The 17,830-nt window shown below is 39.8% G+C and overlaps 1 protein-coding gene across 1 annotated transcript in view; it reads left to right on the top strand.

Moving 5' to 3' along the window:
* The first annotated feature begins 271 nt into the window (after positions 1 to 271).
* Positions 272 to 17,830, top strand: part of LRIG3 (leucine rich repeats and immunoglobulin like domains 3) — a 40,406-nt gene continuing 22,847 nt past the window's right edge. The window contains exons 1-3 of the mRNA XM_069852172.1: positions 272 to 450; positions 7,810 to 7,881; positions 8,163 to 8,237. Of these exons, the coding sequence (XP_069708273.1) occupies positions 272 to 450; positions 7,810 to 7,881; positions 8,163 to 8,237 (326 nt within the window). The remainder of the gene's footprint in view (positions 451 to 7,809; positions 7,882 to 8,162; positions 8,238 to 17,830) is intronic.

The following is a 17,830-nucleotide window of genomic DNA, read 5'->3' as shown; positions in this document are numbered from 1 at the left end:
ACGGGGGGCGCTCGGCTCACCCCGCGGCGGCAGCAGCGCCCGGGGCCGCCCCCGCGGCAGGGGGAGGGGGCAGCGAGGGGCGGAGGAATGCGGCCGCAGGACCCTCCCCTCCCGCTCTCTCCCATTACTTTTTTTTTATTTGATTTTTTTTTTTTTTTCCCCTCCTATCCGCCCTCCCCGTACTCCCCGCCGCCTTCCCCCCTCGGCGGCGGCTCCGGGGCACCCGCGCTGCGAAGGCGGGAGGCGGCGGTGCGGGCAGCCTGGAGCCGCCATGCCCCGCGCGGCGCCCGCCGCCCTCCTGGCGCTGCTGCTGCTGCTACCGCCGCTGCTCGGCGCGGCCGCTGGAACCCGCTGCCCCGCGCCCTGTCGCTGCCACGGCCGCCTCGTCGCCTGCCGCCGCCTGGAGCCCGGCCGCCTGCCCGAGCGGCTGCCGCCGGGGGCGGCGCAGCTGTGAGTAACCGGCCCGGGACGCCGAGCCGGCGGGGACCCGCGGAGCCGGCACCGGGGGTGCTGCTGTGGGGGGGATGGGGAGGGGTCAGGGTCCCGGTGTCTGGCCTGGGGACCGTGCGCTCATCAGCGGGTTAATGGGAGTTTGCGTGGCGGGGAAACTGGCCTCGGGTTTGTTTGTGCAGCGCACGGTGAGCGTGGTGAGGCGCAGGTTGCCCAGGGAAGCTGTGGCTGCCCCGTCCCTGGAGGTGTTCGAGGCCAGGTTGGATGGGATCTTGGGCAGCCTGACCTGGTGGGATGTCCCTGCTCACCGCAGGGGGTTGGAACTGGGTGATCCTTAAAAATCCCGTCCAACCCCAGTTATTCTATGGATGCCGCATCCCTGGAGGTGTTCGAGGCCAGGTTGGATGGGGCCTTGGGCAGCCTGGGCTGGTGGGAGGTGTCTCTGCCCATTGCAGGGGCTGGAACTGCGTGATCCTTAAGATCCCGTCCAACCTCAACTATTCGCTGATTCTATGGATGCCCGCTCCGTGGAGGTGTTCAAAGCCAGGTTGGATGGGGCCTTGGGCAGCCTGATCTGGTGGGATGTCCCTGCCCATGGCAGGGGGTTGGAACTCGATGGTTGGTCCCTTCCAACCCAAACTATTCTATGATTCTTCATTCCCCGGTAGTTTTGGGTTTAATGGTGAACACCAGAGCTTGCCCCTCTTGGGCCGGTGTCACCAAGTCTCCGAGCCCGCAGTAACACGTCCCGAAATGCCACCTGGAGAAAATTTACTTCCAGTGACAAACTTTTTATAGGCAAAGCGTAAATTATGGGAGCTTTCTAAAATCCTGAAAATACCTGAGGGACTGTTCACGGTTGTCTTTAATCTCTTGTCACTCAAAGATTCTCTATTAGTCGTATTAATTTTCTATTACATTTCCAAAGCAGATTGAGATAAGGACTTTAAAGTAAACAGGAAGACTTTCAATTAGTTGTGGCTAATTCCGTTCAATTGCCTCGTCTGGAGGTCATGCTGCTTTACTTATGAAATGTGGATGGCTGTATTGACACCATATGGAACTGAACACAGGAATGGCTCTGGGAGGTGAATATTTCCAGGAGAGGCATAGGAAAGTGTAAGGGGAATGAAACTTTTTTTTTTTTTCCGCTTTTGGATTACGTGATTGAGGCCTAGGAATCAAATGCTGGATCTGCTTTACATTCAATAAATGGCTTTGCCTCCAATTAAATTTCATCCCGCCTGTTCTTTTTAACTGTTTCAGTGAGCTAACGTAAGTTTTCTTGTGAAACTTTTTTGATACTAAGCTAGGCTTCATAGCTTAGTTTCTTAGCTTACCTTTCTTTAGCGTTTTTAAGTTAAAAGTCAGGTACGACAGCACGCTAAACCAAAGAACAAGGGGGGGGAATCGCATAAATCTGTTTTTTGGAGTTGCTTTAAAAAACGGTTTGCATTAGCAGCAGTAATCCAAATTTGTCTTTTCCACTTATGTTACTGAGGGACAATGAAACACATTGTAGGGCTTTTTTTTGGTAGCCCAAGAGAGGCTTTTCTAATTAGAATTCCCTTGGTAGTGTAAATTGTCCTTATGTAAGTTCACATTCCTTTAAAAGTGTGAGAAAATAAGTTCCACTTGAATAAATAAGCTTTGGTATGTTGTAAGAAACCCTGCTGTGATTACTCATTGGACAGCTGTGTCACTCGCCCTTAAACTCACAGGAGTACATCTTTGTAGGTGTCACCAAACCATGTGGTCTGGTCGCTTTGTGTAAATATTTCTTTTGTTTGTGTCAAATGCCTTAGAAGTGCCCTGCTCTTTCTTCCTTCCCCTCTTCTTTAGTCAGAGAGCAAGGAAGAGTGTAGTGTTGTCTGTTACCTCCCCGTGCTCCAGTACTTGGAGCTGGGATTGTGTAATGTTTAAGATTATAAGGCATTTCAGTTTTACACGCACGAGAAAGTTTTGAATAGTCTGGATTATTGTTGCAACAAACTTTGCATTTACAAATTGTAAAAGACTGTTTATGAATTTTATTGGTATATGTTTACTGTGTTTTCCATGGAAGTCCATGGTGGATGTAGCTATAGGCTAGTAGTTTAATTGCAGGCTTTCCAGTCCTCTTTTGGAAAACAACAGCTATTACACCACATTCTCAACATATGCAGGCGAGATCTCCCAAGCAGGAGAGGGAAAGCTCTTGTGCCTAAGAATGTCTAGGCTTTACACCTTCCTCTGCCAGTCTGTGTACTCTCCCAGGTGGAGGGTGGGTTGGATGATGTTGGCTTTCTGAAGCACCATTGGACTCTTTCATTCCTTTTGTGTTCACATACCCCGGTGAAGTAAAATGAGAGTGTCTAATGTGGGAAGGCGGTGTGAGCTCAGAGTGGACAAGGAGGGAAATAAGAAAATGATCTTAAATATGGAGTTGTTGCCGTTTTCGTGGTGGCAAGTGTGAGGCTCCTGCTTTGTACGGAAATGGCTTCACAAAATGAGGTGTAAGTAGTGTATACAGAGTATACAGTCCACTGAGGACTGATAAACATCTGTTATGGTTTTGGGTACAAATAATTCTGAAGTTAGATTTTGATTTGCTTCCAGGATTTGTGTTCTGAGATTGCAAGAATGTGGCTTTGTTAAAGCTGGTATGGCAGAACCAGAGGCGGAGGGAGGAAAGGAGAGTGGTAAAGTGTTGAGCATTGGCCAGTGTCCTCCTCCATGTGTGCAGACTCCCGGTGGCATTGCTGTACCCCTCACCAGGTTCACTGAGGAATGCTAAAACTGTCGGTGGAGCAGGAGGGAAGGTCTGAAAGGTGGCTTTCACTTGTGTTTGTGTTACATCTTTAATACTTACATTTTAAAAATCCTCTAGTTCTCTACTAGAATTGGCAGAAAAAAAGGGCCGTATGGTTTTCACAGCTGTTTTTCAATATTTTCCAGACTAAAACTTGAACATAGCAAGCTGATTTATGAGTCACTTTGGATCAGTGTCTTAAAACAGCTACAGCCTGGCTTTTTGTTTTTCAGCTCTCCTGATTTCTGCTGAATTAGCAGCTCTATAGGCCCCAGTGGGACTGATTAAGAAGCTGTTGCTGGATTTGCATTTTAAAATTTGACTTGGGGCTCAGGTTTCAGAGTTCTCTAAGGAAGAAGATTATAATTGTGACTAAGTGTTGTAAATTAAGTTAGAGTTTAAAAGTTACATTTATGAAATGCGTGAAGAAATGCTCGCTGTCTATGCATTTGCCCTTTGTATAAATTTTTTTATCACATGCACACTGATGTTCAGAGTTACGTTTCAGCTTCCTAATGCAGGGACTTGTGAGTTAAAAAAGATGGCCATACAAACATAATGGAACATAGAAGGTAGTTTTTTTCATAAAGTAGGTTCTTAAAGGGCCTTGAAACCAATGGCATGCTTTTTCAAGGGGAGGCAGTTCTACTGAAACGTTCAATCACTTCTATTAGAAATCTGAGGTGAAGAACAGTTATATATTTATTGTTATAAAGTATTTCTTAATATAAAAATGATTTCTAAAATTTCTGAGTGCATTCACTGTTCTATCTTTCACAGCTTTTGAAATTCCAGTAGCAAAATGGGAGATTTTATCCCCACTTGTAATGTAGTTTTGACAAGGAAAATTCAGAAATGGAAAATGCATAGTAATGGTCTTAGTGTTTTAATGTTGTTGATTCCATTTCTGTGAAGGAAAAATACTGATTAATTTTTAAACCTTTCCTTACTTGTTTTAAGATACATTTAGAAGTGTATTGGACTGAAGTGTATTGGACTGAAGTGTATTGGACTGAAGTGTATGTGTAGCTTTGTGACAGGGATGATAGATTTTTGTAGGTAACAAATGCCCCTGATCCAGTGATTCCAAGTTTCAGAAACTTCTGTAGGCTTAAGTTTCACTTAGAATATTAGTAAGAGAAATATTTTAACTCTTGGTTCACTTCCAGCCACTCTGATTTAACTTAAAAATGTAACTTGCCAGCCTTTTTTTGTGAAGCTTCTCGTGACAGTAGCACCGAAGTAGTGTTTAATAAAATATTTATCATGCATATTTTATCCAGAAGTAGACAAGCATGCATATATTCACGTGAAACAGGCAATTCAGTAGTGTCTGGGAAGGGTGTGGTTGTTGGTTTGCTTTGGGTATCTTGCAGCTTGTGTTTGACAACCTGCTGTAAGTAAAGCAGGAATGAGGATTTTTGTATGCATATGTATTTTTAAAGTAGGTGCTACGTGGGAAATCTGAGGGTATCTTTAGCGTTAAAAAACAAACACCAAAAAAATAGTTTGAAACGGAGTGTAAGTTGTTACGCTCACGGTTGCCTTGATAGACTCCAGATGGATGTGAGCTTGAGCTATGAGTGAAAGTGTCTGGCTCCAGTGTGGTGATCATGCACAGCAGTGGTTGTAATTGCAGGATTTTTATAGTTTAAGCACTCTGCCAGACTTTTTTTTTTTTTTTCCTAACATGTTATAACTCCAGCAGAACAAATCTGCTCTCGTCTGTTACTGTCTGGTAGGTCCTTTAGGCAAACATATTTTAAATAAACCTCTTGCAGGGTTTTTAGATGAAATGAAGAAATGCAGGTTTTTAGCACTAATGTTGAAAGCTCTTTGTTGAAATAATTACTGATTCCCAAGTCTTGTCTGAAGCATGAAGTACAGTAACATATTAGGCGCTAACAGCCATAACTTCACTGAATTTTGGCTGTTTATTTGCATAGTTCTTATAATCCCTACAGGCTAAAGCCAAATATTGAATTAAGTTTAAGGGTAAAAACTGTCTCTGCTGTCTGCTTTAGAGGACCAAGGTTGATTCCCATCAAGTTCTTTGTAACAGCATACTTTTTCAGTCTTTACATTTAAGAATGCAGTATGAGAATTTCAAATCTATGTAGCTAATGGGTCCAGGTGTTAAACAAAGGGATTTCTCTCTAGTCTGTGGCCAGACAAATGTTTGCACTAGATTTTTAAGCAGTGAGTGATGTAGTCTACTAACTCATCTAGTTAACCTCATTTACAGGAGAACTCAAAATCATAATGGCAAAACTTAAAATTTATGGGTTTTTGAAAATGTCAACACTGTATTGTTTTTTTTATCTTTAAGAGGAAAATCAGTAGGGGTTTAGACACCTGGAAGAAGGCGTGGATATGTATTAGGTGCTTGAGTCCAGAGCTGAGTCTTGGAAAACATCCTCTCTGTGGCCAACTGAAGATGGTGGAAGGCATCCTGTACCTTCTTTTCTAAGTGGCTCCCTACCACCCCCACAGCACTTGCCTCCTTTTTTTTTGGGTTTTTTTTTCTTTGTACTGGCAAATACCTTTCACACTTGCAGGTCTGTCCTGTGCATACTCCTGTGCAGCCCTGGCTTGGGAAATGTAACACGCATCTCTTAGCTGCCTGTGGCCCTGAACCAGGTGCCAGTGCCACTGCTCTGCAGCCTGTTGGGCCTGATGCAGTTGGTGTCCAGAGCATGACTCATAAACTCCTAGCTGTGGTACCCTCCATAATGTCTGTATGCGCCTGAGATTATTTTTAATGTTTGGTTTTTTGGTTGTTTTTGGTTTTTTTTTTAACCACTATGGGGGAGGTCAAAAGGGATGGAGGAATTGTCGTGGCAATGTTGAACAAGTACTGCATAAAGCAGCAAACAGTTGGGGGAGCCTAAAATGTAGTTTCACCATCTGCTGTTGAAGGAGCCTGGGTGCCTGGCTGGGTTGCAGCATTACACTTGTGTCTGAGGATGTGCAACAGTAGGTGCAGAGAAACCGGAGTTCTCTGGATTCACAGTTGTTCACAGCTTAGTCACAGAGAACACCAAGCACAGCCCCTGACCTTGGCTTGATTAAAACCAGTTCTGATCTGTGTGCAGCAAGGATCATCGAGTTTCTTCACTTCTGGAACTGTAGATGGAGAGTCAGGCCTGTGTTTGGCATGCTCAGTATATGTGACTATACTATCTCAAGAGTTTCCTCAGGTTCAATTTGAAATACACTTGATGCCCACATGGCTTGATGAGAATCCCAGGCGTGCTGGATGATTGTTCAGTGCTTAATTAGCACAGGGAAAAGTGTCATGACAGGTGAGAAATTTCTTTGCCTTTGCCAGATCTTATAACAGCTCACTATTGAAGAGTGCTGATGCCGTTCTTTGTGTCTGCATTGCAAAGTATCACTGGAGTGAGTTTAAGAACTTTAAAATACTGCAGTTTATGTTTGCTGACTTGGATAAACCAAATAATGTCTGGCAAGCACTTTGCAGGTGGCTGAATTGATGCCGGTGAGGTAGCACCAGGCTGTAGTTTGGGAGCAGGAGGGTGCACCTTGTGAATGAGTGACTAAGAAGGGGAGGTCTTGAACAAGGCCGGCTAGGATTTCAAAATCAGTTGTGAATCTGTTCCACTTATGTAGATCCCTATAGATGTGCAAGTTTGAGTTTCTTTAATTAGCTTCTCTGCTTTCTGTTATGTGGGCCCTCTTCAATTTCTGTGGTGTTTCCAGTACTTCTGAGTCTGGAAAAAGTTTCTTAGGACTGTGTTTTATAGTGGTGTTAAGTCTTGAAGAGGAGGACATATGGTAAAGGCCTGCTCTCTCTAGGGAAAATAATTTCTCAACACTGGTCAAGAAAAGGTGTTGCATTCTTAGTACCCTGGCTTGTTTTGTAGCCAGCGCTGCAAAGACATTAGCAAGGTTTCTTATAAACTGCATCAATATATATTTGCAATCTTTGGTACAGAGTAGCACATACCAAGTGCTCTAGCTGCTCCTTCAAGTGTGATTAAATGCAATATTGATGTATGTAGATGTCTTAAAACTCAGAATAGAATTAGGCCTTCATATGTCTGTTTTCTTCTGATATCACTTGTTTAAGATCCCCACGAATTTTCATTGTGAAGGAGTGGAGTTGTGATTTAGAGTGAAATCATGAAAATACAATTCAGATTTATGGGCAGCCCTTATTGTGTACTTGAGATCTGTGTATTGCTTTAGAGAAGCAATGAATGATACAAAAGCTACAATTGAGTGAAGGAATGAGAATGCTGTGGGTCTTGGCTTATGAATTTTCTTTCATGGGCTAAAGCAGAGGTTGCTTCCCAATGAACAGTTGTAAATTGTTCAGAGGTATAGAAAATTCTTTGACATTTCTGGCAGTGATCAAGGTACTTACACTTACTTATACCCTGAATACTCAAATTATTTTCTATTCTAAGTTTACCAATATTAAAGAAAACCCCTTTTTATGTAGTTGGAAACAAACGATAGCATGGTTTGGACTGAAATTCTATTGCTTTACCCTGTATTTCATGGCAAAGCTGACAGGCTGTTTATTTTTTGTAACTTTATAGGGACTTAAGTCACAACAAATTGTCTTCAATCAAGGCCAGTCTCTTGGATCACCTTCATAATCTTCGGGAAGTGTAAGTTAATTTGTCTTAATTTAAAAAAAAAAAAAAATTCCACCCTAAAAAAACCTAACTAAACCCCACCAGCCGATGTTTGCGTGTGCTAAATGTATAGTTGTTTCTCTAGGGGTAATTTGTTGAACAACAAAGATGTTTGCTGTTCTAATATTTCACATTAAGTGAGGCTGGAATTATTTTTTTAGTTTTGGGGTGACCCTGTTGAACAACTTGGCAAATCCAGTGTATGTACTTCTGATTAACATCAAAGTTGACTTTTGGTTTTCTAACGTTAATAGGAAATTGAACAACAACGAGCTGGAGATCATTCCAGATCTGGGGCCAGTCTCTGCAAATCTAACTCTTCTGTCTTTGTAAGTAGATCTTACTCTTTTCCTTAGTTAGTGGAACTAACTCAACAGGGTGCATGGAAAAACGTGCATTACAGAGATTAAAGTGAAATAATTGGAAATAGAGCAGCTTGTGGTTAGGAAGTTGATTATGTCATATTATTTAGTAGGTTGTTTAAAATGTCTATAATTGAGCTTAATCCATGTAGTTTTTATGCTTCCCTTGGATACAAAGACTGCATTAAGATTAATTTATGTTGTGGTAGTGCCCAGGAGCCTCAGCCCAGTTGTGCTAGGCACTGCACAAACATTAGTTAACGTTATACAAACTTGTACGGTGCATACTTTAAAGCAAGAGTTATACTCTATCGTTACGCATCTTGGCTGAAGTCACACTTGTGTTAATTAATGGAATTCTGCCATGATTTTCAGTGGGCAACATGGGGAAGTCCATTCAAGACACAGTTTCAGGACAAGTATTTAAGTTAGATCATAGATCCTTGGAATATTTTAATGTGTGGCACAATTTTTTTTTATGATTGCAGTTAATATATATAATTGTGACACACAATTATGTCTGCGTTTGCTGTTTTGTTTGAAAGAAATAAGTAGTTTACTTGATGTGGCATCTGTTATATGGGTACAAAGTTGTAAAGGGCAAATAGGGCCTATAACCAAAACAGTTGATTTTAAAGGCAATTTTATTCCTGAGGGTTTCACTTCAAATTGATTTGATTTTTTTTCCTGTGATGTAGTTTCTTGAAAATACTCAAGGAGCTACTAACTAAAATAATTACTATCATACTATTAATTGGAAAAGAAGAAAAGACACATTTTTTATTTGTGGGATTTAGTTTTATCAATGGGAATCTATAAAGTGTCTAAAGCGGGTAGCACATAGCCCTCTGGCCAATTCCTGCCCTTGAATATGAACTGCAAGTTACCTTTCTTGAAGAAGCCTGAAGGGTTAAAACAATACAGTAAACTTTGGAAAGCTGTTCAGTTAATTAAATTGATCACTATTCAATTGCTTACATCTGGTGATTTATAGAGGTTTGTTTTTACTCTAGGCCCAGGTCAGCTAAGTCAGCTGGTGCAGCCGCTGTGTCTGGACTGCTCTGTTTGAATAAGAACTAAGTGACATTTGATACTGATGTGGTTTCTTACAGGTCAGAATCAGAAAAGAATGAAAGAAAAAGCAGATGTTGTATGGTGAATAATTGTTAAATTTAAGCAAATTTTCTATTTTGCATTAGTGTTGATGTTATTTCTACACTGGTACAGCTTTCTGTAGTTTAAGCATTTAATTGATCTAAAGAATGTGCAAAGGTTCTTTTTAACACAGGGTTGGAAGTACTGACCTTACTTTTGATTAATATAAATTTGAGAATTTGTCTTATATCTCCTCTAGTCCTTCTCACGGAAACGTAACAAGTTTAGAAAAACCTAAAATTACCCTTCTGCAGCTGTGTAAAGATTTTTGCATTCCTTTGAGAGAATACATGGAAAGCGGTCACTGCTGGATTGGTTGTTCCGTATCCTTAGGTCACTAGCTTGGTTCGTTTACTCAGGTGGTCAAACATGGAAAAACCTTTGTTGAATTGGTGCTCTGCACTATATATACTGATGCTTAAAAGGGAAAAAAATATATCTAGAAGCTGTTTTCATAGTATCAATGAATTTAAAGTTGGTCTGGTCGGGTGCTGGCGTGTTCTTGTTCTAATTTCCATTACTTCTGTGTGGTGTTGGGAGTTTACTGACTGTAAGTGTGCTCCACCTGAGATTTAATACCTACTCTATGACCACAGCGGAGATTTCTTGAGATTAGTATGGTAGAAATAGTTCATTAAGTAATTTAAAGGTTTTATGTTATCTTACGAATGTCAATGTGTAATAGTTAAGACAATTTTCTTCCGTATCAATATGGATGTACACAGAACGTAGAGAGTGGTATTGCATTATTCAGAAAAAAAAACCAAAAACGAACATCTAGTCTGTTTTACAAAGGCTTATCTTTAAAGTATCTCACAAATTGGAAGGTATTTATGTAAAGATATTGAATCTCATTTTACACAGAAGAATATAAATAAAAAGGAATAAACGTACAGCAGTTGTCTAGCATAAAATAAGTGTAATAGAATGATATTGTAGGTAGACAAATACTCTAATGATACTTTTTTAGAAGTGAAAAAAATTTCACTTTTTTCCCCTGTTTGATGTCACTTGGAGGGATTGAATTAAGCCGAGTTAATATGATACCTAAATCATGTAAGGAGATCACATATGGCACAGTTATTCTCAATTTTAGAACCACTCTTCAAAGAAAAGCTGTACTTAAAACATCTGATTACTTTCTTCAGGATTTAAAACTTTTATGTGAAAGGAGTTTGTAGAGCCTTTCCAAATAAACCACTGTTTCCTTGTTGAGTCTTTGTTCTGAATTTCAAATAACAGCAGAAGAGGGTGCTAGTCTTCTGAAGTTTGATTTGATTTCTTAAGAGATACTTAAGTTTTGGTTCATTACTGTCAGTTGAAAAGCCAGTTGTGTTTTCCAAGGAGTCTTAAAGTAATACTGCACAAATGGTGTCTTCCTTTCTTGCCAAAATCTTCATTGTTGTCTCCCAACACTTTTTGCAAGACTTTTTTTTTTTTTTCCCCTCTTAGTACTTGTCACTCAGCTGTAGAACCTTAGAATTCTACCTGTTCTGCCAGAATTTTCTTTCTCTGCAAAGGAAATTACACTGTTGGTACATATACAGTGAATAACAGAGCTGGTAGCTCTGTACAGCACTGCATGTCTGAATTCTTCAAGCAGTATAAACAAACTTGGATGGATTATCATGTTAGTGGAGTTTCCATTTCTGGAGCTACCTCATTTCTAGCTATCTAATTGATATTTATCTAGCTTAGTTGTTTGCATACTGTTAAATAATGCAGGGTAAACATACCCAGAGCAGTAGATGTTCCCAGTCTCACGGTCATGGTCTGTCTGTAACATGGAACAACAATGCCAATATTTTGGTTTTACGGATGTCAGTTGAGAGTTAAACGCTGTGGGGGGAAAATTATGAGACAGGCACTCGCCCCCTATACCCCTTGAAAGTCTTTATGTCTGTGTGAAGGAGTATGCAAATACAAGCAGGAACAATCTCATTTCATGGCTGGAGATGCATCTATGATTTTAATCATGTAATGAGTATGTATCTTCTCACATGGCATAGGAGAGCTTCTGAGTCTCCTGGGAATCTGGAAACTGCTGTGAACTTAATGGGTGGGACTTTGGGCTAAATCTGGTCAAGAGGCCTTAGGCTGTGAAGGTGCGATCACTTGTGTGACATTAACAGATATAATGTGTTCCAGACAGAGCAAAGAGAAGGATTAATCTCCCCTACCCAAAATTCTTGCAAGCTTGACATTTTAAGTATGAGTTACCAACTGTAGATCTAAAACTGTTCCAGTCTAAAGCTAGGAGGGTTTCTTTGTGATCCCTTGTTTACCAGAGCTTGCCAGCTCTTCTTCAGTTAGCACAGCAGCTATAGCCAGGAGGCCAGGTCACACCAAGTGCTTGATGACATACTGGGAGCCCAGTAGCTCGGTTTTAGCTGCTGAAATTGGCTGGGCTGGGGCTAAACTATGACAAAAACTCTTCAGAAAATATAAAGCACTAATCACACTAAAAATACTTATTATGGGAGAAAGACACTGATATGGAAATGCTGCGTTATTTAAGATTTTGTTTAAGGATATAGTTTAAATAAGAAACCTATACTAATTTACTTGCAGAATTTTTAAAAATTAAAAACTGTAGACACTATCCAGTCTCACCAGTGCATAGTGTCCTTTAGTACTGTGGAAAATGGAAGGTAGCAGTGACTTCAGAGAGACAGAACAACTTTGAATATTAAAATATCCTCCCTCTCCAACTAAATATTGTTGTTCTTAACAAAATGTATATGTAGAACTAGAATTAATATTTAAAAACCCTGTTTCTTATTACCCACATTCAGGACATATTATACAATAACCACCTTGCTGTCTATAGGGACTAGAAAAGCTATACATGCCAGAGTCTCTAGCGCGTATAGTGAAATTCTGATACTAGACAAGCTTTAAATGATGGAGTGTTTTAAATAAATTTGTGATTTTACATTTTATTGAGTGGAATTTATTTTTTTAAAAAAATACTAGTACTTATGACAGGTGATTTAGATGGAAATGCCCTTGTAGGTTTTTGTAAAGACGGATCATGTTAGTCTCGAACACAAACAAATATTCAGTCTTAGTAAAGCCAGAGTGTAAAACACAGAGTTCATGATACAAAAATAAAAGGTGCATGGGTGATTCACAATTCAGTAATGTTTTTCAAGTTTTGCATTAATATGTGGTATTGGGTTCCCACTTTCGGAATGCAAAATTTTTTCATAAGAGACACACAGCGTGACACAGGTTTTCCTTTGCTACCCTGAGGGAATACTCCAGCCCCATCTGCTCAGGAAGTTTTTTAACACAGTTGAATCAGGGAATTGCACATCCCTTCAGTTTTGAGTTGAGATGATGGAAAGTGTTGCCAGTATTGAGGATGTTTATCAATATGTGCCCACTTGTTTGTTAGGTGCTGGACTGAATCCACAAGTTGCTTTTCTGAAGGCTTTCTACTGCCTTTGGTTTGCAACGTCTTTCTGTTGGTATATGCTGAGTTTAAATGCATTAGGTTTGAAGACATGCAGCTTGTGTCCTGCATGTTTAAAAAGGTAAATGAACAAAAAATATGAACAACAAATATTAACAAAAAGTGTCCTGGTGTGTTTTTTTTTTCACCTGGCCAAGAGGTGGGAAAGTAGCCAGTCTTAACTGACTGCAGGGGTTGCAAGTTCTCACGGTAAGCAAAATTGTTCCAGCTTTAAATGTAGCTTTCTGATCAGCCGCTCTAAAATTACTCTGATTACTTCCATTATTCATCAGGGGCCTTTGGTATTCAATGAGCACTTCTCAGAAGCAGACAGAAAAGTTAAAAGTTAATTGCTGTACTGAAAGTGCAAAGTCTGATGTGATACAAACTTCTAGTAGGTGGAGCTTATGATGCTGCAGTGTCTTATAGGGTTTTTGAAGTGAATGGAATTGTTCATGGTACCTAACTTACATAGATAGTCTGGATAAGGATTTTTCTTTATAGTTCTTAAAACTAAGTAAACTAACTCTTAAGTTGAAGTGGCTTCTCATAGATCTTTGCTAAACAAGGTGCTGAGTTTATGATTAAAGATTTGTAAATTCATCTGTATCTTAGACATGTTAATGCTTGTTTCCATTCTCCTTACCAGGAAGAAGATAATAATCTCACCTTCTTCACTTTGAGGAGGAATAACCGAGCATATACTGGTTACTGATTTTCATTATTGGGAAAGAGTCTCTGTTGCCAAAAATACACTTTTCCAAGATTTTACTGTGTAGTATCGCATCCTGGCTTTGATTAATCATACAACTTCAATGCCTATCAAACTTCATGTGCATACGCGATTAGTGAAGGAAACTGGTGATTAATCCCTTATACTATTTAGAACGGATTTTGGTTTAGTGTTGTGTATCCATTTCTGTTGAAGATGTGGAAAAGTGTATCTAAATATGTTTTGTGATAATGGGCATCCCAGATCATACTTCAGATAGTCATCTTGAGAAGTAAAATTCCATTAATTGAAGCAGATATGCGAAATAGGTTATACATTTGCCCCAGCTGGCAATGAGGAAATACAAATGGTAGTTTGCACTTTGTTTGTTTCCTTCACACACGCAAAGGGCATTCTGCAAAGGTAGAACCTTTTTTTTTTTTTTTTTAAATAATCTTTGTTTGCAAGGTTGTTTGGAATAGGGATAGGTATGAGAAATTTGCTTCTTTGTCGTCTCACAGTAGGCTGAGAGTGGAAGTTGTGTGTAAAATCAGGAAGAATGCTGTCTCGGTTCACATTTAGAGAACTACAGTCCCAAGAGAGGTTTAGATGCAACTCCAGAAAATGAAAGCCTACATTCAGTAGGAGTGGATGCCTTTTCCTTCTACATTTGCCAGAGAAAGTGCTATTGTGCATTTGTAAACCTAGAATACTAAACTGAAGTCTGGCTCCCAATAGGAAGAAAATGTTGGTCAAATATTTTACATCCTTGTCATCTCTTCAGCTACACTTTATTATGTGAAGGATTAAGATTTGGATGCTGGCTGGAAGAGTTTGTTTTGAAGAAAGATTGAAAGAAGGGATAGAGGAATGTCAGACTGGGCTTCAGGCATAAGGCAACTTGGAGAAAGTCCCAAAAAATGAGTGTGATGTTAAACCATGCGTGACTTGGGCTGAAGTTGTGAGCAAAAAGCTAGAGTGAAGAAGCTTACTGGAATTAGCTCTTGCAGTCTTTGACATTTGGTGTGGACACTGAGAGGAAGTAAATGAAAAAATTTGAAAAGGAACCTGTCTTAGTCAGACTTACAGACATGGAAAACGGATTTTTATGGCAGCAATTTAGGCTGAATGATGGGAAGGGGAAGAAGTATGTAGAAACCCAGAGTTTTTTGTAGGAAAAATATAAAGTAGTGAGAGCCTAGATGAATGCTTTAGCAATGAGAATGGAAAAGAATGCAGATTTTATGAGCTACTTGCAGTGTAAAAAAAGACAAGATTTTCTGATCAACAGTGTAAAAGAAAAATGTGAATTTTAAAGAATAATCAGAAAAACAGAGAACAGTGTTCCCGTGTGACAAAATGGAAGAATGTTAGAAAATGTTACCAAGGAGGAGGTACCAGAATGTAGGGCATAGATTACAGAGAACAACAGGACCCAGAATGAAATTAAGAGGTCAGGGCTGAGTATTGGGGTTATAACTTGGAGGACGGGTAGGTATTTCAGTGGAACAGTGAAATGTAACAACTCAGTATCTTGAGTGAAATGGAAGTGGGCAGGAGAACATCCCTAAACTTGTACTAACAGTTGAGATTATGAGTAGACCTAGAAGGGTGTGCAGTCTGAAGTGCGTTAGACTTTGGTCTACACCCTCTAAAAATGAGGGTTGGTTCTGTAACAATAAAGAGTAAATACTTAATGAATCCATACATTGGATTAGGAATACAATTTATAATATTGGAGGGCATTGTGGTGGGTTTAATCTAGGTTATATTTATGGTTTTCCAAGACTTAAGCATTAACTAAAAGTCACTGCATGCACCAAGTCTGCAATGGGTTATTAATTCCCGTTGTCAGCTCGTGCTGAAATAGCTATGCCTGTGTTTCTTGTGTTTACCTTCACTAAAATAAAGTAATAAACTTACGCATTCACTTGGCTGTTGTGTACTAAAGTAACTTGTGATTGTTTTGGAATGGCCAGAAAGTGTAATGGGAAACAGATTCTGGGGTATCAAGAAGAGAGTTTGGAAGAAACGTTTAATTAGTTACGTGTTGATACTGTGACTTGAATCAGGAAAAAAATTGCCATGAAAGTACCATGTGTTTGGAATTTTGGATTTGCCTCTGTCTTCCTTTCAATGATGAAAACATTTCTGATTGCAGAGCTGTTTCATTCTACATCTTTCTCTTCCGCTTTTCCTATATTTAGGAATGAATAAATCTTTTGGTTTGAAGTTTTGGACAAGGTGTCAGTAGCTCACAGAGTTCAGAGTTTTCATTTTCTATTCCATGCCTGTGTACCACAAAAAGCATAAAAAATAAGGACCTTCAAAAGGACAAAGAACTGCTTGCCCTGCATGTTAGATTTAGCTTTCTTTTTTTTTTTTTTTTACTGTTTACATGTCCTCTTAGTCTCTAGCAGTCTCTACTACGATTTCATTTGCCTCTTCAAGGCAAATTCAGTATATCCTGCCTCTCAGGGCTTAGTTAAGGGACAGGAGATACTTTCTTAATCTAGAATCACACAGATGTTAGAACAGTTATTTTGCAGTTAACAGTTTTGGAAAACAGGCTACACAGAGATCTCCAAAGTTGTTTTTTCTAGACAACTTGGTTTTTATTGGGTTGCTCTACTCCAGACTCCTACATGTGCTTCTTGTCAGGGTCATGGTGTAAGACTGGGCCAAGAGGTTCTCTAAGCACAGCAGATCAAGGTCCACCTGGAAGAAGGAGTTATGCTGGAGGAGGAAGTGCAAGACTATTTTTTTGTGCTGAGGTTGTGAATTGAAACAAAAGAAGACTTTTGGTCTTAACCTTTTTCCAAGTTGGGGCTTTCATGTTACAGGGTCAGCGTAAAGAAGCTTGCAGAGATATTTCTCTTGAGTAGGTAATACTGACAATCTTTATCAAGAGATACTTAGCCATGCTATCTCAGATCTTTAAAAATTGGAGGTTTCTTTCAGCACATAAGAACTACCATGTCTAAATGATATTAACTACATCCTTGAGGAAATGGATGCAGAATTTGCTGCCCTGCTTTATATTTCTCCAGAGGCAAAGGAAGTACAAGTCAATATGTAAGATATATTGTAGCTGTGGAATGAATCTTGAGGTCATGATTGATAGGGCAGTTGTAGATGTTTTGGCCTATTGGTGTGTTTAGTCATGAATGCCAAGAGGGAAAGCTATTTTTTTTTTTCATACCTGTAATGAAAATCTGATACCCTGTCTTAAGCTAGTATTCACACAATCTTATGTAAAAATAATTTAATTAGTCTGCATACGCATCTTGTTTTTTGGGGGCTTTTTTTGCTGCAAGTCAGGGTGTGGGCACTCAAATTGCAAAAGGCGTGTTCAGATTCATGCAGGTATTTTTTTGGTGGTTTTGTCTGTGTTCTTCGGTGCTCCTGCTTCTTTAGCTGTAACAGGAGAAGTTGTAAGGAAGCTGCAGTGGGTGGCTGTTCTTGCAAATTAAGAAATTATGGTCGGACTGCTGCATTCTGTGAGAACTTGATGTGCTGGTTCTCTTGTAGGGGATCTCTGGTTGCTTTGACCTCTCCTTGAGGGTCTGTGCAATGAAACCAGCGCAGTGTATGCAACTCCTTTTGTCTGAGCAGAGCAATAACAGCATTTGCTGGAAAGTGGTTTTGGGTTTTTTCTTTTTTGCGCAGTGAACAAACTTCTGTGTCTTCATGCCAACACAGCGGGTATGTTTTGGTTTTGCCTTGACACTTTGATAGGTTTGCATTTTCAAACGTGTCCTTGGCTAACTGTGAAGGTGATCTGGCAGTTAAGATGAAACCAATACATTGGTTTTGTTTTATTTAATTTACTTTAGTGGTGATTATGAAGAAAAACCAAATTAGAATTGAATTTCCTCATTTTAGCTAAAATTGTGCCTCAGAGCAAAACTCCTTGGGTATGTTCAGAAACGAATGATCTTCCAGGTGTAAATTTTGGAACTTCCATTTTTTTGGAAGACAAAACTGACTAGGAGTATGGGACAGTAAGGAGTGAAGCATTTAAATATTTTGAATTTGAGTAGCTTTTACAAATGTGAATAAGCAGGAAGGTGCAGTGAGGGCTGGTGTGATTTTCGTTGTAAGATGGACCTGTATTTCGATGCATAGCTCTGTTTCAGTGGATAAAAGTTCTCTCCACAATATGACCTTAAGTCTCCAAAATGGAAACATTCCCCAAAACAAACAAACTGGGTTTTTTGTTTGTTTTTGCTGTAA

Source organism: Phaenicophaeus curvirostris, chromosome 1, assembly GCF_032191515.1.
Source record: "Phaenicophaeus curvirostris isolate KB17595 chromosome 1, BPBGC_Pcur_1.0, whole genome shotgun sequence".
Lineage (NCBI taxonomy): Eukaryota > Metazoa > Chordata > Aves > Cuculiformes > Cuculidae > Phaenicophaeus > Phaenicophaeus curvirostris.
The sequence above is the reverse complement of the archived record's forward strand: the minus strand, read 5'-3'. Positions and strand labels throughout refer to the sequence as shown.